The sequence below is a fragment of the Eleginops maclovinus genome, chromosome 20 (assembly GCF_036324505.1).
Source record: "Eleginops maclovinus isolate JMC-PN-2008 ecotype Puerto Natales chromosome 20, JC_Emac_rtc_rv5, whole genome shotgun sequence".
Lineage (NCBI taxonomy): Eukaryota > Metazoa > Chordata > Actinopteri > Perciformes > Eleginopidae > Eleginops > Eleginops maclovinus.
The window spans coordinates 27,029,093-27,056,528 of NC_086368.1; the positions used below are offsets into that span (position 1 = coordinate 27,029,093).

The following is a 27,436-nucleotide window of genomic DNA, read 5'->3' on the forward strand; positions in this document are numbered from 1 at the left end:
TACGACTAAACTGAATAACTGTCACAGGAAAATCAACAGTTTAAATGAGTGTTCATTTTACGAGATGTTATTGTCCTTGTTATTGTGAGGTCTGACTCGCATCTGAGGAGGGGGAAAGATTAGGAAACATTTACAAGTGCTTCATGGGAGATATGTTTGCAGTCGCACATTTCGAATAGTGCTATTTATTGTGTAGTAGTAATCAAAGCATGTTAAAGCAGACCTCCATATAGTTGTACATCCATTGATTGGTTGATTAGCATTCATTTTGGACCCAAAATCTATAGCCATGAATACAAATAATGACATCTTGGAATAACCTATTAAAGAGTATTGGTTAAACAAAGTAGTAGTTTTCTCCTTTCCTTCTCTCTCGTCTCATTTGAGTTGTTGCTTGGTGACAAAATTGTTGCATTAAGATTAAACCATCAGCATAAAAATATTACGTCTATTGGGGAGACTTCACTACATTCACCAGTTTGGAGGTGATTATGTTTTTCTAGACTTCTTGGTGGTTTGTATGGACGAAATAATACAAACGCTGCAGCGTGATCACAGTCATTCTAACATTTCTCTGAAACAGTTTGAACAAAAGCCATGTAGTATTACCTTTTATTTAGGTAAGACCAAACTTATTATTTTCACTTACACGCCTGTAGAGATTACTGAATCTCTAGAGGTTAAATAATTGCTTTTAAATTGCTTCCAATATATCGTCATTTTCAAGAAGACCTTAAGACTGAAGAAGTAGATCCAACAACTCATTATGACGGGTTTATGGTTCTTGTGGCTGTTGAGCATCCACGGTGAACAGCGACAATGTGTCTTGTCATAAGTCCTAAATCTTGTTGTTTGCACTCTTGAGCTCATTCCATTGGATTTGTCTTAACACAACCCCGGCTCAACCCTATCAAGTGATGGAGAGCGGCTCAGGAACTGGGCCATACATCCGACAGATGTGTCAAACAGCTTTATCACAGTGACACCGTCCAGATGCTCGGCTCTCTCACGGAACAGGAAATCCAAATGTTAAATTAGTCAGTAGTGGAGAGGCTCTCATTTTCAATATATATTAGGAACCTGAAGGGGTAAAATTGGATGAAACGACTGAGGTGTTTCTGTAAAATACATTTTATTTTTGCTGCTGCCCTCTGGGAGCCATAGGGACATCAGAAAGTGTCGGTTGTTGGAAGAAATATTTCCCTTCAGGGTCTGATGGCGGTAAGGATTTGGGATTTAACAGCCATCGATCATGTCTCGCTGTGGCACAGTTTCGTCTGGGGAAATTGCCAGCATCAGTCAGACCAAGCGAATGACTGTGGAAGTGAAGCACGCTGTGGTTAGTCTACACAGAATAATATTCCAGTTCCTGCAGTCCAACCTGGTGAATTCATCTCTCTGCCAGCGAGGATCACACGCTAATGTGATTATTGTCCTGGGCAAGGGCCACTCCGGTGGGACTTCAAAGAGAGCACATCACAGGGAAAATGAGAAAAAAGCTGTAAGCTGTGATGCTCACAGGTGCACTGCACTTTCTGGAACCTTTTCTTTCGCTTTAAAGGGTATTAACAGGTTCAAAGTGAGGACTCTGACAGCATCTGCCGTGTAGTTTTAGCCTACATACAGCAGCGCATACGTTCCGCAGGAGTTATCATCATGTCATGTGACGCGCCCTGGTGATAAGTGTTTTCGTTCAGCATATAAATTATGCAGAAGATTGGAATTAAAAGTCATATCAGGAGCTAACAAATAATGATTAGCTTCTATAGGAAGGCAGTACTTCATTCAGTAGAGGTTTAATATGCATTTTGCAGTGGAAAACCAAGAGGTAAAAACAGGAACACAGATCTTCACATCCAATTGAACTTATTTCAAATCTACTACATTTATTTCTATGTCACACAAACATGTTTACCTTTTACTGTAGCTTGGTGGCCTTTAGTAGAGCTTTAAATATGATACGATACATTACGTCACGATACTATACGATTACACATTATATTGTATTTATTTATTTGTTATCCTTGTGTGAATCTGTACTGTTTTTCTTTCTGAATCTGTTATACAAACTCCTGAATTTCCCCACTGGGATTAATAAAGGTACATCTTATCTTATACTTTATAGTTTGATCAATTCAGGACTTGATCTTGCAGCACAGCATCTCTATTTGCAACAAGGATACAGACATTTAACATCAAATTTAAATCACTGAAGTCGAAATGTTCAAGAACTTCAACGTACATTTATTTTCAGCATTGAACGGAGCGCTAAAAAGGGCTTCAGTCTACCCTTATTAAAATATGGCACCCTGTATGTGTGATCTGACATTGGTTTAGGTCAGAGACAATGTGCTGGACATCCTAAATGTGTTATTATGGTAGTTTGATACAGCATAGCAAACTGTTAGCTTTTTTTTTTGGATGATACTGACTGAATAAATTGGTGAAAGGCTACGTTTTCACTTCTGGATATTTAACATTGGATATTTATGTGCGGGGGAAAAAAGGAAGCTAGGAATGTACATCCTCTATGATGAGCTAAATGTCAGATTTTATGGTGACAAACAGCATTCAGTGACACAAATTAGCATCTAATTATGTGTCATTAGGAGCCGTTGCTCTTTACCTCATGAACAATTGAAAAGCTTGTCGCAAAATGCCCATTACTGTCAAGATAATAACCTGTAGCGTCTGTAAACCTCTTCAGATATTACTTCGCTTTTGTCCAGGTGAACCTTATCATGCATTCTGCTTTATGATTATCCTCCTGTAGTACTGCATGTAGTCACACGAGGCTCTTGCGGGGTCACTGCAGGTTATCCCACTCCCCCCCCAGGACAGGAGTGTTCATCCAGGTCGTTGTTCATTAGTTCAAATAGAACACAGGGGTCACACGCCCCACAGTACATCAGTGCTGCTGCTGTATATCTTTCTCATTCCTCCACACCTGAGAGACTCTACCCATTCCTCCAACCTCCCTCCAGCTCCAGTCCCTTTCGTCCTGCTGAACCACAGACTCCTGAAATATTAATGCTACGATAATTGAACTGCCATGCTTTCTGAACTGTGGTACAATTGAGCAAAATCTCAATTAGACAAGCATATTATCCAACATTATGCCACCCACTTCCTAATCGCATTTCTCGTCTTGTTTCTGTTTTTTTTTCTTTTTCTTTCAACGGATATTTTAATAATAGATGAATGGCGCGGCCAAGTTGAATACTGGTTGTGCGAATCGTTACCAAAGGTCGAGATAGAATCTTTTTCTCACATTCAGAAGAGCAAAAGGGGGGAAAACTACATCTCTGAACACAGAGGCAAATTAATTTCTACATAAAGAAGTTTTACCACTTAAAAAAACTGCTTTGTTTTAGAGCCAAAGAGGGTCTCAGATCTCCAAGCTAAATTAGCAACTGATTGGACAAAAAGGAACAAAACGACGACCGAATGAAACTGCACTCATTACACACATCAGAAGCAACGCTAGTCAATTGGCGCTTAGTGTTAATCAGCTCGGCCTTTGTTCAAATTGTTCTTGAATGATCAAATGGGAATCAGTGTGGAGGCATTATCAGGACTGCGAGAGGGGAGGGTGAGCTGCTGTCTTCCCGTCCCAGGTCTTTAACCAAGAGAATATTTTAATCCAGCCTGACAAGTTGAGGATCTGCTTAATCCTATTACAGGCTTGCACATTAAACTACAGTAGGCCCACACTTCTCCGCCTCCTGTCTTTGTGGGAGAAAGAAGCAGATGGTGCCAGCTCAAGAGCCTACTGTAGTGAACTCTGAAAGGGCTGGCGCTTGGACCCCTCCTCGTTACTAAAACAACACCGCCACAAGTGTGGAGAATGCTCTAGGAAACAACTTGTTGTCGCGGTATTCTTTTCCTCGTACAGTGTGTGCTCATTTCGTGCATTTGTTTTTGTTTATCGCTCAAAGTTAGGTGTGATGCTACACCAGATGGCCAAACCGTAAGAGTCAAGAAACACACAGAGAGCTTGCCAATTGTTCTTAGAAGCGTGCCAAAGTTATTGGAAGCTGCACAGTGATCACAGTTTTGCTTTAGTTTAAGCAAAGCTGAAAGACATTAAGGAGATAATTGCAGGAAAGGGGGATTTACAACATATATACTCTGGCCCAAATACTATAAATGTTAAATTCTTAACAATGTTCCGACATCCTTTGACTCAGACCCATTTGTTTCTAACCTTTTGTGTGTATTAGGAACGTAAATCCTGCTTACTGAAATAAAACCGCCGTTTATTCAGATAAATATAACTGTATGCTCTTGTTTTGGTATCTAAAATGAAAAGAGGAAGACTCTGTTTATTGTCACAGACACAAGCAACTCTTAAACGTAAAAAGGCAAGAAGGCATGAGTCTGACTTGATACAGAATTAGATTTGATGTGTAGTGCTAACCATGACAGGAAATACCACTTCATTTATCACCTGGAGCATTAACATGCAATTAAGCATGCAGAGAGCAAACGTCTGCCCACAATCTCTACTCGAGCAATAACACCCACAGGAACTACAACCCTGTGACAATCTGGCACATCACTATGGGCTTTCGCTTCTTTTAACAAATCGATAACATGTTTTTACGCAAATAGCATGGTAGCAAATAATGCTGTCAGAGATTGAGGGATTCTACACGGATACAAATTCAAGATTACTGGCTGTAAAAACGTAAGACTGCAGGATTCAAGGATTTAGATTGACAGCTTTCATAAAATATTAAAGGTTGTCTTAGTACTGACAGGGAAATTATTCGCCCTGTTGCGAGCTATAAAATGAGGCTGTAAACTCATCATGTAGCTCATGTCAGAATTTGGCTGAGTTGGAAGTTTCCAAACTTGTTTTTTTCAAATTGCAATTAATGATGATGGAAACAATTAGGTCACAATGCCTTTGTACCAAACTGGTCTACATTCCAAAGTGCTCTGGTGTTGTTGACGAACAGGAAGTTTGTCGGTGAGCGCTCCACATCTGTCAAACAGAGTGCGCTTTAAAGTACAGAGGCAGATTCCACTTGTCCCACTTGTCTTCAGTTCCCTCCACCACGGAGCTCCTGTCCCCTCTGAGCCTCGGCTAAGTTAGGGGTTAGGGTTCATATTGGCCTTCCCACAGTGAGCAGCTTTTAACCTCCTGCCAGCTTCATCAATCTCGACCTGGTGTGATAGCTGCTGAAAGGGGCGGGAATTAAGGAAAGCCTGCCGTCTGTAAATCAGCCGAGCTCGAGGGGGCCCCTCTCGTGTGCAGCACATAGGTCCAAAAGGCACCATACCCTATGAATGTAGACATCAGCCCTCGCAGCAGTTAAACCCCACGAGCGGACCTCCTCTCCACCAGATGGCCATGCCGGTGCTCAATAAATGTTTAACGAGGGGAGAACAAATTAAATCAGAAGGCAAACGATCAAGCACAGTTTGAACAACGTAATCCATATATTAGGTGGTGTTAGGTTGGTAGAGGATCAACACAATTGGACAATGGGAAAACATTTTCTTGTGGGGATTGTAAGCCCCCCCCCCTCCCGATGTTCTTAACCAGCCCAATCTTACCAACAAAGCACAAGCCAATTAGCACAAAGCCCTTAGCTTTTGATTTTAATCTGTGTTTAGCAACATAAATCACCACGCCTGGGAAACAGGGAAACAATAGAAAGCCCGAGGCATTTATTCTAGATGACTTATAACTCCGAGACACCAATCTTCACTTGGAAATAAAGTCAATAGGCCTGAATTGTGATGGAGTGGGCTTGGGTGTACATAATGTATAGCTCGCTGAAGAGTCTGGAGCCTTGTTGGTGAGGGTGTAGGTAGGTGGGGCAGGGGTCACAATGGTTCAGAAAGCTAGCATTGAGTCATGGACAGAGTTAATACCATTAACATGAGGCAGGTTCAGAGTGCAAGTGGGTCTGAGAACCGATCTGCACCCAACGGATGAAATCGACTCTTTTTGTCCTATGCTCAATTATTTAATTACATCCCTTGAATAGGAGTTTGACCTCGGGGTTTCCTATTTACTTGTTAAGACAGCAAGCAGATTAGAAAAAGAGCCAAAGTTGAGATCTAAAACCATCAACAGCGAGCTGTTTTAGGTATTGTAAGGTTCAGCGCACAATGGTCACTGTACGTCTGTTGCTCAACAGCACCTGGCTTTTTTGGGACGCCATGGTGAGGAAAATGTCTCACTTAATTCATTTGTGCCAATCCTGGTGTTACCCTGGTCTTAAACAAGAACATTTTAAGAAAATGTATGCTGTTCTAAGCACACATTTTGATCTTTAAGGTTTACTAGCTTTGTGGCCGGCCTTTCTGATCACACCAGCAGCCACTGCCTGTCCTCTGCACCACACTGCTTTATACTACAGGTTTACAGATTTCCATATTAACTTTTTCAGATTTTCTAAAAGCATTCGGTTTAAATTCCAAATACTTAGACACCAAGTCCCCTGCCATTGTCTTGTCGGTCAACTCTCCCTAATCTCGTATAAATCCCTGCTTTCATCCCGAGACAAGTGAAATTCTTCTCCTATGTGCTGACATTCTGCTGCTGAACGGGGCGGTTTTACAATTGATGTGTTTTATGTGATGAATGTGGGCCCAGAAAATGAACCTAATGGGTTTATTTTTTATTAAAAGTGAGGGTGGGGGTGGTTGGTTAGTATTGTAATTAGTGTGTGACCAAACATTGTAAATCACAGATTCAACCGAAAACCGCACGTAGACTTCTCCATTGAAATTCAAAATTGAATCATGATACTTTATAAGTCTTGCATGACTACAAGCTTTAATTTCACATTAATCTAAAACTCTCATTTGTTGCTATAACCTGTATTCCTGTTTTTGTTAGCGTGGTGTCGAGCTAATTACTGCAGCCTAACCCACGGAGCTGGCCCCTAGCCAACACGAGGGAGACTAATGAACTGGCACCCCTATAGGGTGTTAACATCACAGCTACAGACACTAAAATTCCCATACATCCGTCCTCCTCCCTCCACCCCGCGCTGCACTGTGGACCCATCATGCGCTCATTATGGTCCAGACTCTGGTCTGTTAGCTGGAGATTGATCCAGCGCTCTGCTCTGCAGCCGCGCACAGCTCACTCTCTCTAACTGTTAACTATGAAAGGGTTTTTATGCGTCCCATCCCTCAGGCAGCAACATTTCCTGCAATAATAGATAAACGTGTAGCTGCATTGTTAATCTTTTCGAGTCATTGTTATCAGAAACATGCAGGCACAGATGCAAAAAGAAACACTGTGATTAAATCGGATGAATTGTATCATAACTTTGATGGTAATTTTGATTTAAATCTCGGCTTGGTTCTCGGAATAAATACCCCCTCTCTTTCAGTCATTCTGAACATCTGCCATGCATTAATAAATCCACAGGCTCCTTCATTTGTTTATTTATTTATTTCCATTGTCGCCCGGAAAACACACTTTCCGCTACACACTTCCACAGACATCAAACTAAAAAAAACAAGCCGGGTCTCTGGGGGATGGGGATGATAGCAGCTTTAAAGAGAATATTTCTTTGTCAAAGTAAAAATGTTACTAGCGCAGCACCGAGTCCCTGTTGATGCAAATGAAAGTGTTTGGTGTGCGTGGTGACGCCTGGCTGAGCAGGGAGCAGTCGGGCTCACAGTCACGGGGGATTTGTTGTGTTTGGGGTTTGCATTTCTGTCTGCCAGCGCGTGGGTGGATTCATGGGGGCCTCCGTCTGTGCTACTTTTACAGGTACCGCATCCTCAGCGCGCCAGAGAAATGAACTGAGGACCGAGTAGCAGACAGCTTGAGGACGTCCGATATTCAAACTATGAGGTTACAGAAGACCCCGGGATTGGCCACCGTGCTGGGCCTGATCATCTATATTTGTGCCTTCCATACGACGGCAGCCTTTGACATCCCTCTGGAGGGTGAGTGCCGACTCCTACTATGCATGAGTAATGACAATGACTGGTACATTAAAAGGCGCAGCTGATGTAAATAATAAGACACACATGTTGCAGTCACTTTCTAACAAAGAAGTAGTCCAGATGTAACATTATTGAATATCCAGAAAGGACAACTTTGCTATTTAGTTTTAAATTGTTAAATGTCCAATGCTGTTAGCTCGTAAAAATTATTCCATTGACTTCCATTAAGTTGTATTGGAGGCATACATCTCCCTCAAGATAGAAACTCTTAAGATAGATTGCTGATGTGATTTTAGTAAAGCATGTTGAATAATTTGAAAGGCTAGTTCAATGAACTAAACATGTCTGTGAGTACATGTTAAGAACATGCGTAACATACGGCAAGTCCTTTTAACTCGAAGAGGAATCAATTAAAGGGGTTTCTGAAGGAGGGTTATAATAGGGTCTAACAATGTTTCGTACTGCGTAGTTGATATAGTTGAAAGAGATATGCCCACAGATGTCTCTTTCCCGATGTGAGTCAATGGGGGAGAGTATTTTTGGGCACAACAATGTCACAGAATTGCCACATGAGTTGTAGTACCATCAATGGCCACTACGAATATTTGCTTTAATATCCATGGATGTATAATAAGAACTGGATACAGCGTCGGAGGCGGGGTCATTCCTATGAGAGCTCCTCATTGGTCACTGACATTCTTGAGAGCAAAACGTCACAAATTACCCATCATGCCTGGCTTTCGAGAGCATAGAGCGTGCGCAGTTATCCCTTAAGCCCCGTCCCCGATCTCCCGCTGTCAGCCCAGTAGAATGAATGGAGAGAGAAAATAAATCTCAATTCAGCTTTTTAAAACATAATGATCAATAAGGGTTCATACTGGGTTCTTTATTTAGTGCCAAAAAAAGAATCCTAATGTAAGTCAGAGGGGAAAAGTATTTCTGGGCCAGGTGACGTCACGGACTGATAACGGAAGTTGTAGTACCGTCGTTTGGCCACTAGGAATATTTTTCTCAGCATCGGGCGCACTTCCTGGGGGCTTGGTTTCAACCCACCTGCAATGCATTCTGGGATGTCAGCAGTCAACATACAATTCAATACGTGTAGCTTCATGTTAATTCTGATATCGAAATAGTGTACATCTAAGATGATAACAACAAATAAGTTGTTTCAACAAGGTTGCTGTTTGACGAATTCCAGAACCTTGACATACAGTAAAACACACATATTTATTGACAACACTATGCTAATTCGAGACTTGATGAAGCAAGCACATGCTGTAGTGTATGAAGAAGGACAGGTAATGTGAAAGGAGTGTTAAAATTGTTAATGCTCATCGACAGAGACCTTGTCCTTGAAGTGCTTTCATCAGCAAAAAAAGTTGTTGAATGAATTCATTCAAATCCAACACAGAGAACTGTTACACTCATGAAGCGTCCTGTGAATGGAATATATTTACAGCTATTATCTTTTGTGAATCAGGTTTTTGTTTTCTTTGTGTTGTTTCTACGTGTACCCCAGTCTCCTTGGAAACACATATCAAACCTCTCCCTTGTTTAATTATTCAGAAGTATCTCCTAAGAGCAGTTCAAACAAGCCTTTCCGAAGAGAGATCTCGGTGCTCCCTGATGTCGAAATACTGTTTTAATTCAGCCTTCTGTTATTCATTACTCATGTGTGTGTTTAGAAGGGTTTATTCAGAGAATGCCTGAGACATGAAGGGATTATTCCCAAAATGCTGACTGTCTTTCACTTTGTTTATTCCCCCTCTGCTGCCATGGATTGTGTAGTTTTAGGTCATGTAAACAGTAAGTTCACTCTGCCATAGCGTAGCTCGTATTAGCAACATCCTCCGCTGTCTGCTGCTAATCTCTTCGGTTCGCTGTTGAGCACAGCAGCAGCTTTACTTACAGCCATATGTGTTGGATCACAATCTCATGTGTCATCAGTCGTGACTCCATTTAGCTGGTACCACTCATGGCATGCCCATATTTTCGTCTACACACGGTACTATTAATACTTAATGTGTTGTGTTTGTTCCATACTTGTCACAAGTAAGCCATCATACAAGACCAAAATAAAACAAATCTAACAAAACCACCTTTTCATTTGAATGGAAAACCATCAACCTTATTGACTAAATACTACATGTTTCCTTCATTTAGAGTAATGTTGATGTGAGTTTTATATACCAATGACTAGGGATGTCACTCATCATAAACATCATATGGCAGTGGTTCCCAACCTGACAGAACCTCCGTGAATCTGACTCGTTGCAAGATGATTGAATGGATGAGAAATAAAGAAAGATACATTTCTGTTTGACAATATTCTACAGTATTGCACACTACTCAGCTTTTTCCTATGAAAAACTGGACTTTTTTTAAATACTTAAAGCTTCTTTAAAGAGATAATCTTCAATAACCGGTTTCAGAACACCTCAGAGTTCTCGTTAAGTATGACACTTAAGGCTTAGTTTCCCCTTATCCGATTGGCTTTCTTAAGGGTTGTGCACAGTATCCCTTAAGAAGATTTCCTGCAAAAAACTCTAAGACATTAACTGCATTATAAGAGATGTCTTAAAGACTGGCTGTTGCACCTGTTTTTGCGTATGGATAGACAACTTGTCTGTTCTGGCCAAAAGGGAGCAAGATTTCAACTGCAAAGGAGTGTAAAGCTGCAGAATTTAGAGTGATCCAACTCTAAAAATCCAGATGAATCATGAATTGAATACTAGATCCATCCTAGAGGGATCTAAAGTGTTGTTCCTTATTTTGATTGCCGAGGATTTTTGTGCAACTAACTAGCTTTAAAATGATGACTTAAGTATAAGACCAAGAAGCTGTTGTATTTACGTAAATAGTTTTTAAAATGAGCCTATTTTTTGCAATTGATTTTGTTTTTTAACAAACTTTAACTTGGCTTCAAGCTGAAATCTTAAGTTGAGGTGATTTGTGCAAAAGCTGCTCCTAGTAATACCCTCATAAAGGCTGTTTAACATGCGACGAGGGGTCACGAGTAAACTTTCACAGGGGTCACAAGCCAAAAAGGTTGGGAGCCACTAATCGTTGCCATCACGTTGACTGTGGTACTGCTGAACCCATCTCTGTATTAAACCCTGTGCTGTGTTTGTCTGCCATCCAGTCGAGCAGCTGCCCACCATCACCGACCAGTCGCCCAGCTCTCTCATCGCCTTCCCTTTCGACGAGAGCTTCCCCATGACGTGCGAAGCCAAGGGAAACCCCGAGCCAGAGTGAGTAGCGGATTGCGGAGCTTGTTAGCAACCAGACACACACAACAACAGTTTGTCTGCGAGTTGTATTTGGGTGGAAAGTGAGCATTCTGCAGTGCTGACCCACGGCCTTGACATTTCAACACTGCCTTTTCTTTATGTAGATTCAGATGGACGAAGAATGGGCAGGAATTCGACCCCGATATAGACCCCCGGCTGATGAAAGAAGAGAATTCTGGGACCTTTGTGATACCTAATAATGGGAACCTTACAGAGTACCAGGGAACCTATCGCTGTTACGCCTCAAACAGACTGGGGACCGCCATATCCAAGGAGATTGAGTTCATTGTGCCCCGTGAGTAACATACATCTATGTGTGTGTACGTCTGTGTGTGTGTATGTGGTGCTCTGTTACAGTGCTTTCAAAGTGATTCAGGGCCTGTGTAATGACTGCGCCTCTCCATTGTGAGCTTTTCATTGTATTGGACGTGACAGAAAGTCATTGGGGCTCCCGAGCTTTCCGCCCCTCATCTATAGTGCCGCATTGGAAAAAAGAGCATTGAGGGTGATGCAGCCTCTCCATCATTTCCTCTGCTACATTTTCCCATTAGCTTCCACACTGTATATAAATCCTCAAGTTGAATCCCCTCTATGGGGGGGGTGGGGGAGAGACTACATTTAGCTGGGCTTCACACACTCAGCAGCATAGACATGCCAGACACGATCATAGTAGTGATGTCTGTTTTGTCGAAAACCTCCCATAGCACTCTGCACAGGAAACACTTTATAAACTTCAGGCTTAAACCAAGAAGGATCTCACTGCCATCTCCTGGAGAGGAAGCGAACTGCATCTTTTACATTTTATTTATCCATTCACTTGTTTCCTTTAGATGTTCCAAAGTTTCCTAAAGAAACCCTGGACCCCGTGGAGGTAGAGGAAGGCCAGCCTTTGGTTTTGGAGTGTAATCCACCTCAAGGGATACCCCCCCTTCAGATCTACTGGATGACCATAAGTAAGTGAGACCTCTTTGTTGGGATGAATTAATGGATGTGTAATAATATATTTTAAATACTACAAATACCGAAAATAATACTTAAATAATTAAAATAAATACTTAAAAGAATGCAATTTTAAAAAATGAAATAGAAGAAAAAATAAATCATATAATTGATAATTAGTCAAACACAGCAAGGAAAATAAATGTGGTTAAAAATGCAAATCTACATATTTTTAGGACAACTTTTCACTTTGGTCATGCATAAATGCTCCCAGATAAAATCATTTTAATTTCAAGTTGAGACACCAACATCATATACAGCAGGGTTTTGTCTAAAATGTCTCTTACCAAAATGTCCATTTTCCCTGTAAAATGTTAAGGTGATGCGGAGAACCTATATTTCTGTTCGTCAAAAACTGTGTAATTACTCCAAAAATATGAAAATCGTGTCAAATAGACCATCAGACGGACAGCATAGACAGCTTTTTTTTTACGGGGCTCCATCATCGCATTGTTTAACGTCGGCGCCGCTTATCTTATATACAAGACAAGCGCCCTCATAGTACAGTTTTATACAAAAACCCCTTTACAGTACAAAGTATGTCTGCCTGATTTCTTAGAAAATGTGTCAAAATGATCCGAAAAAAAGTCCTTTCCATTCCAGATAGACAAAAAAATGATTGTTTATTTATATGCATTGGTCTCAGTGATATAGAATAGATATGATACTCTAAAAATAGTGCGGACTAAGATGAATTTTCCATGTCCAAACATTAAGGCAAGTAAATCCTTGTTATACAATAGTGTACAAAATATGCCACTTCAATATGCCTTTATTTAAAATCTCACTTAATGAAATGTACTCAAAGTATTAAAGTTAAAGTATCATTTCTACCAATTTATCCTCTGTGACAATTCTTATGGTTATATGAAACTGAAACGCTCCTCTCTGTCAGGTCTGCAGCACATCGAGCAGGATGAGAGGGTCCATATGGGCCTGAACGGAGACCTTTACTTCTCCCACGCCGTGGAGAAGGACAGCAGGAGAGACTACTGCTGCTTCGCCGCCTTCCCTCGGATTCGCACCATCGTTCAGAAGAATGCCATGTCTGTCATCGTCAAGACAAGTACGTCAGTGTCTCCGACCTCTCTCATTTCTGTTTTCATCTGAAAGCAGCGTGATGCAACTCTTTGATTTGCTCTCAGATCATTCCAGTTGATGTCCATATTCACACTTCAAAAGCCGCATCTCCTTTTGGTTTGATCTTGGTGATGTTTGTCGTGATGTATCCCAGCTGTCCCCATGTTCATTGTGTCTTTGTTTTTTTTTTTGTCTCATTCATCTTCATTTCAGAAAACTTGAGTCCTGAGACTGGTAAGTTTGAAGTTTTTAGAGCAGCGTCATTTATTTACAGATGTGTGTGTCTGAGCCATGTGTGTGTGTGAACAGCTACTGTCTGGTGTGTGTTTCGGTCTCATCCTCTGCTGTTCGTCCTCAGCTAACGCCATCCTGCAGAGGAGGCCCTCGCTTCTGTCGCCCTCTGGTGGCGAGTCTGTGACACAGCTGGTCAAAGGACAGGACCTGAAATTGGAGTGTATTGCTGAGGGATTGTAAGTAGCGCTGCCTTTTTAATATTATAAATGCATGTGATATTATTAATTTAGTGTCCAAAATCCATTCATTACTTTTGCTAATGCTTTTCAACACATTTGAATGTCATATTTCGTAAGTTGTCTTACTTTATCGCACTAGTCATACCATCCTCTTGGATTTTCTAAGGAGTAAAATAAATCTGTTGATTCAAAAGTCTGCTGTATGAGTGATGACTGAAAGGAGAGCACACACTTAAGTCCTTAATTGATTTTCAGATACTATTATCCATTTATAAGGGTATCGACCTTTTCAGAAATGCTTTGGGTTTATGCACTAGAAACACTCATACTCTTTCAGATGTTTTAATAAAGCAGATGAAAAACATTTTGTGTTGCTGCTTTTAGGCATTATGCTCCTCAAGGTTGGATAAGCCTTTCATAGAATCTGAGAGGAGCTGAACATGATGTGATATTTTAAAGCAGAAAGCTACCTGTTTCTTCTGGCTTCAACATAACATAGTGTTTTATAACCAAGTGGTTTTTTATCATTATTATTTACTTTCATTTCAATTATATTTGTCTGTCCCTTTGATTCTCTTGTAAAGCCCTTTGAGTGCATTTGATTTGTTTAGAAGGAGCATGAAATATAGAAAAGGTTTCTCTCTTTTTCTGTTAGTCCAACTCCTCAGGTGGAGTGGGTGAAGATGGGAGATCTGCTCCAGTCTAAAGCAAGAAAGGAGAAACACAACAAACTGCTGATTGTGAAGGAGGTGGAGCTGGAGGACAGCGGGAAGTACATGTGCACAGCCAAGAACGCACTGGGACAAGCCCACCATTACTTCACCGTGAGGGTAGAAGGTGACTACAGCAGCCTTTCTTATTTACTACTACTAATTATACATTTGAAATCAATCCGAATGCTTGTCAGCGGTCAGCTGATGAAAGACCTTCACTTGAGGCCAAATGTTCAGAGATAGTAGAACATTTTTTTTGTCTGAGGGAGGAAAAAGTTCAGCATTTAGAAATGTAATTAAAGGAAATGGTGGATTGTTTAAAGTGGGGTTAATTGAGTAATTTATATCCATGTTTTTATTTGGTTTAATGTAAGGATAGCAGGTTTAATCCTTATCCTTTGGCTGTGTTAATTCACGTGTTAGGCTTTATTCGATGCATCTTTGATGTCATTGCACAAAGTAAAGGACAAAGAAGTAAAGTTAGCATTAAATCAGAAGTGCAAAACAAGCAGTAGTGCATTATTATTCACTTTATTTGTATATATATATATATAAGTACTTTCTACTTCAACTGATTCGGTTTAGAGTACAATGTAAATGTAATGTAAGAATGGTCTGTAAGTAAGCTCATTTATATACACGTAACTATGGATGCCATAGTATTATATACAGCTTTATAATATTCATCTTGAGGAATCATAGTGACTAATGTACGTTGAAGTGAAACATCGCCTGAAGTCCGTTTGCAGGTTTTGTTCTGTCCTCTGAAAGGTTTCTATGGCTCCGTGCTATACTGAGCATTGTGTCAGCTGTGCCTACTGTACGGAGCTGTATGTGCAAATACATTACCCTGTGACGATAATCATCTCAGTAATAGAAAACCTTTACATAATGTCTATTATGTTCCAGCAATGATTCTGGGGAAGCAGCTGAAGTGCCTCTTACTGCTCAACAGCCAGACCTGTAAATGTAGCATTTATCGTGGCAGGACTCTCGTTCTGAATAACATATATCGCACAACTGCTCCTGTGATTGAGTCCACTCCTCTGTGAAACGCTCTTAATGGCACTGCTAATATCCTGCTGATTGTGTCTCTCCGCAGAGCCTCCGGAGTGGGTGGTGGAGCCGGAGAGCCAGCTCAGTATGATCGGAGCAGACGTGCTCATCAAGTGCTCGGCCAGCGGGACGCCTCCGCCCAGCATCACGTGGAGGGTGAACGGAGAGCCTCTGCAGGGTCAGTCCACACCATCACTGTAGACTCGCTTAAAACCTTTCTCCTGAAGGCTAGTCCCGACGCCTGGGGGATTTTAATGATGAAAAAGGATAAAGTGTTGATGTCTTGCATTTCTTGTTAATACAATGGTGCCCAAAAACATTAAGGGTTAAATGAAGCAACACAATGATGAACAAATAATAAACTGTATTTGTATGTATAGCATTTTTGATGCACAAAGCAGCCCAAAATGCACCCAGAACAAGAAGAAAACATAACAATACAAACAAAATCTAAAATATCAACAGTGATCCTAACGAAGTTCCCTTGAAGTGAAGCTGAAATTAAATAAACATAAATAAATAAAAATAAAATATATAAAACAAAAGCAAAACTGAACAAATACAGTAAAAACATGGACAATGACACCAGTGAGAATCGAAAGGTAACCCAAATTAAAAGCCATATTAAAAAGATGGTTTTTAATTGACTTTCAAACGTTTCAAGGGAGTTTGCTGTTCTAAGATCCAACTGAAAAATAAAGATAACTTTAGCTTTATTTAACTTTGGCTGTGTTATTGCATAAGGCATACAGGGGGGATTGTATCCTCAGCTCCTATACTGTATATTAAGTCCTTCATAAAACATGTTATCAAAATACAAACACTCACCCTGAAGGAGAAGAACGTCCCCATTTAAAATCACTGTTTGCTTTTTAAACTTGAATTTCCTCAGAGATTATAACTCCAGCAATTTACTCGGGAAAAAAAACAGTGATTGGTTATCTTTAAGGAACCACATTGGTTGGATCGACCTCATGACACCACCAATGCTAAACCCTAACCCTAATCCAGTTTGGAACATGGTGATATATTATGTTGTAGTTACTGATGCACAAACGTACCCTCTCCCCATCCAAATCCGAATTTCTTCTAAATGGATCCAATGCCGAGCCATCTCGCTTTGAAGTGGTAAATGGATTGTACTTATATAGCGCTTTATCCAGTCATTTCAACCCATTTATACAGAGCAGTAAACCTTGCTCTAGGAACTAACTTTCATACACACTCATGCACCGTTGGCCATCAGGAGCAACTCAGGGTTAAGCATCTTGACTGCTCAGGCTGGGATCGAACCCACCACCTTGTGGTTGAAAGACGGCCGCACTTCCTCGCACAGTCGAGTGAGGCCTGAGTTTTTTACTTTGCCTGCTATTGTTACATTTAAAGACTCAAGCGGACATCATATGTCTTTTTCTCACTCATGGCAACTATATTCATCAGTACAACTCCGTCACTGTATAAAACAAAATAAAGAAGAAACGTTCTTCTTCTACTGTTTCTTCACTGAACTGCACACTTTAAAGCGCAACCTTGTGGCGAACATGTGCAATTACAAGTGCAACTTTGTAGAATTTAAAACAATACAACATGCAATAAAAAAATAGTAATGATATGCTAAGTATAACTAGACATACTGGACGAATAAACATAAGCAAATCTTGTTAATTAACCACATCCTGAATTATGTCGTCACACTATTCGTGAAATTTTACATTTTTTCCCCACAAAATGTATGGCTTTAATCCCAGAAATGATGAAGCTTTTCCCCTTCTAAATATTATCCCTTTCCCTCTGCTCCATAATTGATTTTTCTTTATCTACGATTGCCCTAATAAGCCTTCGTACATAATTTATAACATTGGAGAGAGTGTTCAGAAGTGGACTGGATAGATAACCCTTGCTTATTGCCCTCAGAGAGTATGAGATAGACTCAAAACCAGAGAGTTTATCTGCAAAATTAAAGCTAAGTCTGTGAACCCAGTCCGTCCCTAATGTACAGACAGGGTTGCAGCTTGCATGGCGAGGATCTAACACTGAGATGTATTTCACAGGGGCCCCCGCAGCCAACAGGAAGGTGTTTGACGACACCATCATGCTCCACAACGCCAAAGAGTCTGACAGTGCCGTGTATCAGTGCGAGGCGTCCAACAAACACGGGACCCTCCTGTCAAACGCAAACATCATGATTATAAGTAAGTGCTTTCCTCTTCTGCGAGCAAGCATCACTTCACTGTTAGCAAGTGCAGAAAGAATCTGTTCTCCATAGCGTTTGTTTCGCAGCGCGTGCAAGTGTCAGACTTTGCAGTGAGTCATCGGGAGACTACTGACTGATGTGTCAGGCCTAAAGAGCTGCTGCTGATGTTGGCATATGCCCATAAAGCCAGCGAGGAGGAGCCCGGGGAAGGAAGGCCTGTCTGCAAACTCCTTCATTCAGGCTAGCGCTTTCCCTCGGTGGAGCTACAAGCCTGCCATTTATATGCTAACAAGTTCTCCTTCAATTCCATACTGATTTCAGGGCCATAAGATAAACATGTGTTGCTTTACAAGTGCAGATTAAAGGGAAAGAAAATGTTGTTTTTCTGTCAATCCGTGCAGAGTTTGTTCTCCGTGACACAGGAGTTAATAAAGCCGGACAGCCGCTGAATGCTAAGTCCCGACGGCTGCCTTTGTAAACAATTAGGAGAGACAGAGCGTTTTTTAAATGGGAGGCTTTGGCTACAACTGATAAGGTGCACACGCTCGACTCACTCATTGTTTTTCTTTGATTTCATTCTTTGGCATTTACTGACAGCCGAGTCATTTTTTGACACAAAGAAGGCGACAATTAACGCAGAAGGAAGGAGGGAGGGAGGGAGGGAGTGCTGTTTAACCCGGGAGTATCTGCCTCGTTTTGTCAGAATAAATTGCAAACCTGATGTCTCTCTCTGAGTTTTAAAACTCCTGAAAGGAAAACTTTTCTAACTACTTCCACTCTTCACAGATCTGGCCCCCATGATTTTAACCAAGGAAGGGGAGGAATACACCGCTGTGGAAGGGAAGGGAGCAATGATGCACTGCAATGTCTTCAGCTCTCCTCCTCCTACTATCACATGGTAAGTGTGCACTCTGTTTCCGCACACCAGCAGAGAGCAGCAGATCTCAACGTGTCGCTGCACACAGTCAATCGGCATGCCTCCTGCTTCTTTATTAGTGACCTGCTGTTTCATTTAAACCCCGTCACTCAACATAAAATGTTCTATTCAGCAACTTTCTATTCCGTCTTTGCTGCCGCAGCCTGCTGTTTATCCAGTCAGACTGCTACTGTGTTCATATTTAATTTGGCCTTAAGCGCTTTGAAGCTTTAATGGGTGTTTTTTTCTGAATGTGTTTTTCCAGGAGCAGGGACGACTCCTCTGAATCCGTGGAGGGACCGCGGTTTAGCGTTCACGACAACGGCTCGCTGGAGATCTACAGCGCGGAGAAAGACGACGCGGGACAGTACACGTGTTTGGCGAAAAACACAGAGGGATCGTCCGCCATCGACGCCATGCTCTACGTGAAAGGTAAAAAGCCTCACCTGATAAACTCTTCTGAGTGACTCGCAGTCATTACAATGACACTAATGCGCCTCTGCCTTACGAAAGATCCCACCAGAATAGTGGTGGCCCAGGAGGACCTGCAGGTGTTGGTCGGTACCACGGCCCAGCTGTCGTGCCTCACACAGTACGACAAGTCCTTCACCAACGACTTTGAGCTCCTGTGGGAAAAAGACGATATACCAATAACCCTGAACTACACTGAGAACTCAAGGTGGGAACTGAATATATTTTTTTAATAATGCAGACCTAAAAGTGATCTGCAATAAAATGCCTAAAGAAAACCTGATCTGTGTTTTGTCCAGTTGTGAAATCTGTGTGTGGGTCTTGAATAGCGATGTGGTTGTCTGCCAGGATCCGTCATTCATTTACTTTTTAGCCCTAGTTTTAACGTGGACATTTCAGATCTTGTTTGTTTTTGAACTTCATGTTTTTTTTAAAGGTTGTTGTCTGGTAACCAGTGCCTTTATTTGAGCGACAGATCTGAAAGGGGGACACAGAGGGGATGACACAGTACAGGGGTCCAGGGCCTTATTCGAACCCGAACCCTTGGGGAAAAGCCCTCGGTACACGAGTTGTCTGCTCTACCAACTGAGCTATACGACGGCCCTTGAATTACATGTTTCAAGCAGAGGATGTTAGTCATCAGGCAGAAACACACATTTCTTTTTTACTTAAAACTGCTTCCTTCAGTGTTTTTTTTTCTCATTTTAAACACCGGTTTTGTTTGTTTTGGAATGGAGTCGACCTCTCCAGATTGTTCTGCTTCTTTAAAACATCTTAACAATGAAGGTCAAGACAACCACTCCCATGAGCCCACACTACTTTCGAACGCCCGCAAACCATTTGTATCAGAAAATTGCATATTGTGTGTTTAATCCCAGCTCAACATCCTGTCTCCGTCATTCCTTCCACAGATACTTCGTGGAGAACGGTGTCCTTCAGATCACCAATGTGAGCCATGGGGACCAGGGTCTCTTCACCTGTGTGGCCAGAACCCCGGTGGACCGAGACGCCGCCTCAGCCCTGCTCATGGTGTTAGGTGAGCTCACCTAAGAACAATATCTGTGCTCCGGGGCCACAGGATCACAGACCCGCGGCGCTACATTTATGTATGAGACATTCATAAAAGGATCAATATGTCAGGAAGCCAGAGCGGAGCATGAACATGCACACCACAGCTTTATTAGCACAGTGTCTGACCATCGCCCTTTTGAGATATATTTGACATTGTAATGTCTGGAAGAACCAACGGCAGCGATGCGGCACGTTCCACATCCTCTGGCTCCCGGGATGCGTAGATTGAACATTTGTTACCACGTTTCTTTTCCTGCAGAGATTGATGTGTCTGTGTTTTCCTAACGCCGTGTTGTTGTGATTGTTTTTAGACGTCCCCGATGTGCCTGAGTACTTGGTACTGTCTGACCACAAGAGCAGAAGTGTGAAACTGAAATGGATCCCGGGGGACGATCACAACAGCTCCACCACAGGTAAAGGTGTCATACATACAGTGGGGCAAAAAAGTATTTAGTCAGCCACCAATTGTGCAAGTTCTCCCATTTAAAAAGATGAGAGAGGCCTGTAATTTGTATCATAGGTATACCTCAACTATGAGAGACAGAATGAGAAAGAAAATCCAGGAAATCACATTGTCTGATTTTTAATGAATTAATTGGTAAATTCCTCGGTAAAATAAGTATTTGGTCACCTACAAACAAGCAAGATTTCTGGCTCTCACAGACCTGTAACTTCTTCTTTAAGAGGCTCCTCTGTCCTCCACTCGTTACCTGTATTAATGGCACCTTTTTGAACTCGTTATCAGTATAAAAGACACCTGTCCACAACCTCAAACAGTCATACTCCAAACTCCACTATGGCCAAGACCAAAGAGCTGTCAAAGGAGACCAGAGACTAAATTGTAGACCTGCACCAGGCTGGGAAAACTGAATCTGCAATAGGTAAGCAGCTTGGTGTGAAGAAATCAACTGTGGGAGCAATTATTAGAAAATGGAAGACATACAAGACCACTGCTAATCTCCCTCGATCTGGGGCTCCACGCAAGATCTCACCCCGTGGGGTCAAAATGATCACAAGAACGGTGAGCAAAAATCCCAGAACCACACGGGGGGACCTAGTGAAGGACCTGCAGAGAGCTGGGACCAAAGTAACAGAGGCTACCATCAGTAACACACTACGCCGCCAGGGACTTAAATCCTGCAGTTCCAGACGTGTCCCCCTGCTTAAGCCAGTACATGTCCAGGCCCGTCTGAAGTTTGCTAGAGGGCATTTGGATGATCCAGAAGAGGATTGGGAGAATGTCATATGGTCAGATGAAACCAAAATAGAACTTTTTGGTAAAAACTCAACTCGTCGTGTTTGGAGGAGAAAGAATGCAGAGTTGCATCCAAAGAACACCATACCTACTGTGAAGCATGGGGGTGGAAACATCATGCTTTGGGGCTGTTTTTCTGCAAAGGGACCAGGACGACTGATCCGTGTAAAGGAAAGAAGGAATGGGGCCATGTATCGTGAGATTTGGAGTGAAAACCTCCTTCCATCAGCAAGGGCACTGAAGATGAAGCGTGGCTGGGTCTTTCAGCATGACAATGATCCCAAACACACCGCCAGGGCAACGAAGGAGTGGCTTCGTAAGAAGCATTTCAAGGTCCTGGAGTGGCCTAGCCAGTCTCCAGATCTCAACCCCATAGAAAATCTTTGGAGGGAGTTGAAAGTCCGTGTTGCCCAGCGACAGCCCCAAAACATCACTGCTTTAGAGGAGATCTGCATGGAGGAATGGGCCCAAATACCAGCAACAGTATGTGAAAACCTTGTGAAGACTTACAGAAAACGTTTGACCTCTGTCATTGCCAACAAAGGGTATATAACAAAGTATTGAGATGAACTTTTGTTATTGACCAAATACTTATTTTCCACAATAATTTGAAAATAAATTCTTTAAAAATCCTACAATGTGATTTCCTGGATTTTTTTTTCTCATTCTGTCTCTCATAGTTGAGGTATACCTATGATAAAAATTACAGGCCTCTCATCTTTTTTAATGGGAGAACTTGCACAATTGGTGGCTGACTAAATACTTTTTTGCCCCACTGTACATACAGTCCACAGGATATAGTGCCTTTTGCTCTGAGATAAATTAAAAGGTACAGGTGTTTGTATAAAGGTACTTATCCAGAGTCACTGTGAAGGTGGCAGGTTCCCAGTACTGCAGTGGACGGACAGCAGCAAAATGTATTTTAGCTACACGTAAAGAAAGGCCCAGCCCAGAAAAAATCTGTTGAAGTTTAGATTAGGTTGAAAAGGCGTCTACAAATTGGAGGATTGAGTGATTCAAGGGTTAGGGTTGGGATTTGAGGCTTCCGGGTTGGGAATCGTTATTGCTGGCCTGAAGGTGTGTGTGTGTGTGTGTGTGTGTGTGTTAATTCTTATGGAGTTAGAGTTGGTCGTACCAACTCCTGAATATCTGGCGGGCTGTAGGTGGGGATCCAGGTGATCTGGAGGAATGGCTTTGAGTGTGGGGAACATTTTTGACTATGGTATTGTTGATTATTGTGAGGGTCTGTTGTGGAGAGAAGTTGAGGAGGGAGAAGTAAACATCTGCATTGGGGAAAGTGGTGCGTGATTGTTTGGACAGTTGTGCAAATGCTTGCTGTGGACAGAGATTAGGTCAATCGGAGGATTGATTGAATCACGGGTTGGGGTTGAAGTGTCCTTGGGCTCCTCCAAGATACTTAACACACAATTGGTCCAGTTGACATGTCTAAGGTATTGAAGTGTGTCTGCTTAGTGTGAGCAAAATGACGTGAAATGTACGCTGTTTAGAACAGTATCACCGCTTTAGTTTGCCCAGAAACAGCGACATCACATCTCCGACGGGAATCTGAAGCTGTAATTTAGGCTCTCTTTAAAGCCACAAAACAGTAATTTTAGCCAGCGCAACACAGCACAGAAACTCTACTGCTACCATTGTTGTTGACAGTTTAGTTTATTTCTGTTATGATGTGATTATTGTGATTCTGAAATCCCACAATCTAACCAACCAAAAACCCCCTGTGTTCCTGCGAGGCAAAATGACTGCCTTTTTAAACGGGGAGAAAGCATAGATAACAGCTTCAGTTCCCTGTTTATAAAGGGCTGACTGACAGCAAGGGAAATCAGTGAAAATATCCACATTTTTAAGGTTACTAAAAATGTTTTGCTGCCCGTCCACAGCAGCACATTGCTCAGCTCCCAGGCTGGTACTCCTCTCTGCTTCTCAAAATGTGGCAAACACCATCTTCTGTTGGTAATACTCTGACAATGGATGCGCACTTCATACATTCCCACTTCAAAACACCTGAACTCTCCCTTTGCTGTAACACAACACAGATTTTGGGCATCGTTCAACTCGCTAATAGATTTGTTTGATACCATCTTGTACACTATGAGTCTATTATTGATTCATCCGAGCGTGAGTTGTGATTAGTCTCCCCTCGGTGTACACCAGCCCAGAGCAGAGGTTTGAGGATCCCTTCTGCACAGCTGCTGGTTAGATAAGCAATCCTCTGGCATGGCAGTGAGGGAGCATGCTGATTGTCTTTCTGCCTGTCAACAGAGTTTATCGTCGAGTACGAGGAGAGCCAGTGGGAGCCCGGAAGCTGGAAGGAGCTGCTCCGGGTACCTGGGAACCACAACTCAGCCGTGGCCAAACTCCACGGGCACGTCGACTACCGCTTCCGGGTGTCCGGAGTTAACGATGTGGGGAGGGGGCGTCCCAGCAAGCCCACAGAGAGATACAAAACCCTGCCCACAGGTCTGAGGCTTTCATTATTTTTATTAGCTGTTTTTTTATTTAGTATGGATGGATACTCCAAGGTGGGAAATTATTTTCTCACAGCAGCATTTTGTCAGTCAAAATGACTTAAAAATACATTAAAATACAAATAAAATAAAGTTAAACATTTTTAAAAAATATTCTCAGTAAAGAATAAATATTTTCAGACGAGTATCTGACACTATGAAATATACAAAATAAATTAGAATGGTTTATATTTAATATGCGTGTACAGTAGCTTAAAATATAATACATTAATAAACAAAACAAAAAAGAACACATTTTTATCGAAATCATTCTGTCTAAATTAAATGTCTTGCAAATACTTTTTTAAACACCTTGAATTCAGATAATTCCTTGATTTGAGTTTTAAAAATAAGTATTATACCAAGAAGAAGAATTGTACTTATTATCTATAAACTATTTTCTTCAAGAATTTCAAATTAAATATAAAAATGTGTCCAAGTGTGTTCGGAGCTTTCCTGTTTATTAAAGCCAAAAGTCAGAGCTGGTTTCGTGTATCCTCCTGAGTCCTAGATAATATGGTGTTTTATTTTAGTATTTTTACTGTATTTTTGTTGTAATTCATCTCGTTTTATTCGTTGTAGCGGCCAAAATCATATCGAAATAAAACTGATGATTACCTTAGCTGAGGCACCAGTTAGCAAATATTAGGCAGGGCAATGATCCAGACTAGAATCTCAGCTTGTGCATTTATTTCCATTCCAAAAAGTACAATAAACACAGTTTCCAATTGATTCTTTTCATAAAACCTTTCCTTGTGGCTTGAATCACCTTGGTAACATCATGAGCCTACTAGTGCTCTAATCCCACCACCACCACCTGTCTTCAATATACACAATTACAGCAGGTGCCCTAATCACCCAGTGCCCAAACGGTCCTTCAAAATAAAAGCATAGAAACTACTTTAGCTCACTTGAATAACAACAGTAAACAATCCTACATTCACTACAAACAAAAACAGCAAGTAAATAAAATATTAACTCTTAATTCCAATAAAGCAATATATAGCTCCACATGTTAACTATATGTTGCACGTGCTTTGTGTTATTGGGCTGTATAAATAAACCCTCGATTTGCTTTGATTTGTAAACCGTAAATCAATATTGAGTGGCTTCAGCCAATTTTGAGTCTTGGACCACAGACTTGCGGGGAGGCTTTCACCGAGGCTTTCATTATTTGTGATTCTTTTTGATAAGGTCCTCCAGGCCACTCAAGCTGCCATCGCTGCGCCCCTGTGAACCCTCAAAAAGACTCAGACCTGCTACATAATTGGTTCCACCCTCGTTGAAAATCTCCTCTCTCGTGCGCACATTTCACCCGAGATTTCTTCCATTAACAAAAGCGACAAAATCTATACTCCTTTTTGTTCTGCAGCTCCCGACAAGAACCCTGAAAATATCAAAATCGAAGGTCATTTGCCACATGAAATGGATATCAACTGGGAGGTAAGAAAAGGAGTCTGGTCTTTTATGATCCCCTTACTGCCAATTCTGTTATGTCAGCTACCTTTAAGCAGTGTATAATTCAAATGTGATACAGCTTTTGAAGTTAAAGAACAAAAACGTAGTTGTATCAATGTTTCATAAGCAATTATCAATACTTCCTTTAATAATATAATTTATTAGAAATGGCCTTCTTTTGATTTCCCTGCCTGCGATTGAGATCTTGAGAAAAGACTCTTTTTCTGGGATCACTTTCCATTGAAATCAGCTCCTTTTTCTTTTATTTGAAAGAGAAAAGGAGTTATGAAAGGGGTTTCTTTTCTTCTAACAAGTACAGTAATATATTCAACATTATTGTAAAAAGATGAATCACTCCTCCGACTTATTATCTGGTTGCCCTGTCGGGATAAAGTAGTCCCCCGAATCCTGCATTCATGAGCTCTCCCTCTGTTAATGATATGCTTTTTGTGAATAATGGCAACTCATTCTATTCTCCACGTCTGTGAGGACATCAGTCTTTTCATCTACCATGTCTTAGCAAGCCATATATCAAATAAAAGCCATTCTGCTAGACCAGGTCAGCTGTTCCATTGTTTTATTAGATAATGGGATAAAACTCTGCTATGAGTTCACTGGGCTCGCTCTAATCCCTTGGAGGCAGTGACATACAAGAAGTGTCTGTAAATGAAAGTCTCTATAAAGCCCATTGTCCCTGATTTATTTTCCCTACCTTTTTCTCCCCTCAGCCCTTGCTACCCATCGAGCACAACGGTCCGGGTTTGGAGTATGAGGTTTTCTACAAGAGACAAGGGGTGGAGGAGGACTGGCAGAAACACACGGTGAAGAGACACTCGTTCGTGGTGAAGAACACCCCCACCTTCGTGCCCTACGAGATCAAGATTCAAGCCAGGAACAATCAGGGCCTCGCCCCCGAGCCCAAGATAGCAACCGGCTACTCGGGAGAGGACTGTGAGTAGTGAGCTTTGTTGACCTAATGTGATTTCAGTTGAAGCTACAACGAAGGTTAATTTACTTCCCTTAGAGATCTTGAGGGAACTTTGGGAATTGGGCCTTTGCAGACCATTTACATGCACCCAGACCTATATTCATTTATTAGTTTATTCCACACATGGTAGTTATTTTAAATCAAAACATGTACACTTTACACAGATTCTTGTTGTAGCCCATGGTGGAGGGAATCGTTCGGCAACGAATTCCATTTTTGACGCCAACTCCGGAGACACATATATAACACACTACAGGAAAGGAAAAACCCCAAAAGTACAATAGGGCCCTTTTAAAGGCTTTTGTAATGCCATGTTATTTTTACAATTTTCAATGGGAGAAGGTGGATACAACCAAATGCTGATACGATTCTGACTTTGGCTCTGTCCTAGTTTAAAAGAGCCAATGATACCTTAGTATATACGATTTTATACAGAAAAATACGGTTCAAAATGTCTTAACTTACTCTTCTGCTGAACTGCTGGAATAAAAAAGTATTTATAAGCATTGCATTTGAGTTTGTAACAGTAGCAGTTAGAGTGTTTGAAGAGAAAGTGGCCGGTACAGAAGTTTACTGTATTTCCTGTGTTCAGCTTTCTTCTGGACTTGCCCCCAGGAAATAACGTCAGGTCATGACTCCTCTCCTTATTGTGTATTCATGTGAAACGTGGTGCAAAAACCAGTATTCACCCCCTTTAGATCAATAGTTTTATGAGCTTGTGTGACTGTTGGTAGAGCCCATCGATGTACATCCCGAGTAGGTGCTGTTGTAAATATGTAATCGGACAGTATAGCTGTATAGTGACAGTAGTGAATAAACTGTTTCCTCACAGCTTTGTTTTTCCTCGACTTCGGATTCTATAATATGTGTTTGCCTTTTGCAGTTCCCTCTGCTGCACCTGAAGACGTAGCCGTGGAGGTGATGAACAGCTCGGTGGTCAAGGTTAGCTGGACGCGTGTACACAAGGACACGCTACACGGACATCTGGGAGGCTACAGGGTAATACCTCAAAAACAGACCT

The 27,436-nt window shown here is 41.5% G+C and overlaps 1 protein-coding gene across 4 annotated transcripts in view; it reads left to right on the top strand.

Annotated features, from left to right (window-relative positions):
• Positions 1-27,436, top strand: part of chl1b (cell adhesion molecule L1-like b) — a 74,177-nt gene that overhangs the window by 28,529 nt on the left and 18,212 nt on the right. For 2 of the 4 annotated variants that reach the window (XM_063911554.1, XM_063911553.1), the window contains exons 2-21: positions 7,748-7,926; positions 9,715-9,732; positions 11,069-11,177; positions 11,321-11,511; positions 12,047-12,169; positions 13,111-13,281; positions 13,509-13,529; positions 13,654-13,765; positions 14,424-14,605; positions 15,584-15,715; positions 17,589-17,729; positions 18,518-18,629; positions 18,913-19,079; positions 19,161-19,326; positions 20,030-20,154; positions 20,501-20,602; positions 23,725-23,922; positions 25,342-25,412; positions 26,156-26,378; positions 27,299-27,414. In XM_063911554.1, coding sequence (XP_063767624.1) covers positions 7,827-7,926; positions 9,715-9,732; positions 11,069-11,177; positions 11,321-11,511; positions 12,047-12,169; positions 13,111-13,281; positions 13,509-13,529; positions 13,654-13,765; positions 14,424-14,605; positions 15,584-15,715; positions 17,589-17,729; positions 18,518-18,629; positions 18,913-19,079; positions 19,161-19,326; positions 20,030-20,154; positions 20,501-20,602; positions 23,725-23,922; positions 25,342-25,412; positions 26,156-26,378; positions 27,299-27,414 — 2,580 coding nt within the window. In that variant the 5' untranslated portion in view covers positions 7,748-7,826. The remainder of the gene's footprint in view (positions 1-7,747; positions 7,927-9,714; positions 9,733-11,068; positions 11,178-11,320; positions 11,512-12,046; positions 12,170-13,110; positions 13,282-13,508; positions 13,530-13,653; positions 13,766-14,423; positions 14,606-15,583; positions 15,716-17,588; positions 17,730-18,517; positions 18,630-18,912; positions 19,080-19,160; positions 19,327-20,029; positions 20,155-20,500; positions 20,603-23,724; positions 23,923-25,341; positions 25,413-26,155; positions 26,379-27,298; positions 27,415-27,436) is intronic. The other 2 variants (XM_063911556.1, XM_063911555.1) reach the window with 2 other exon arrangements.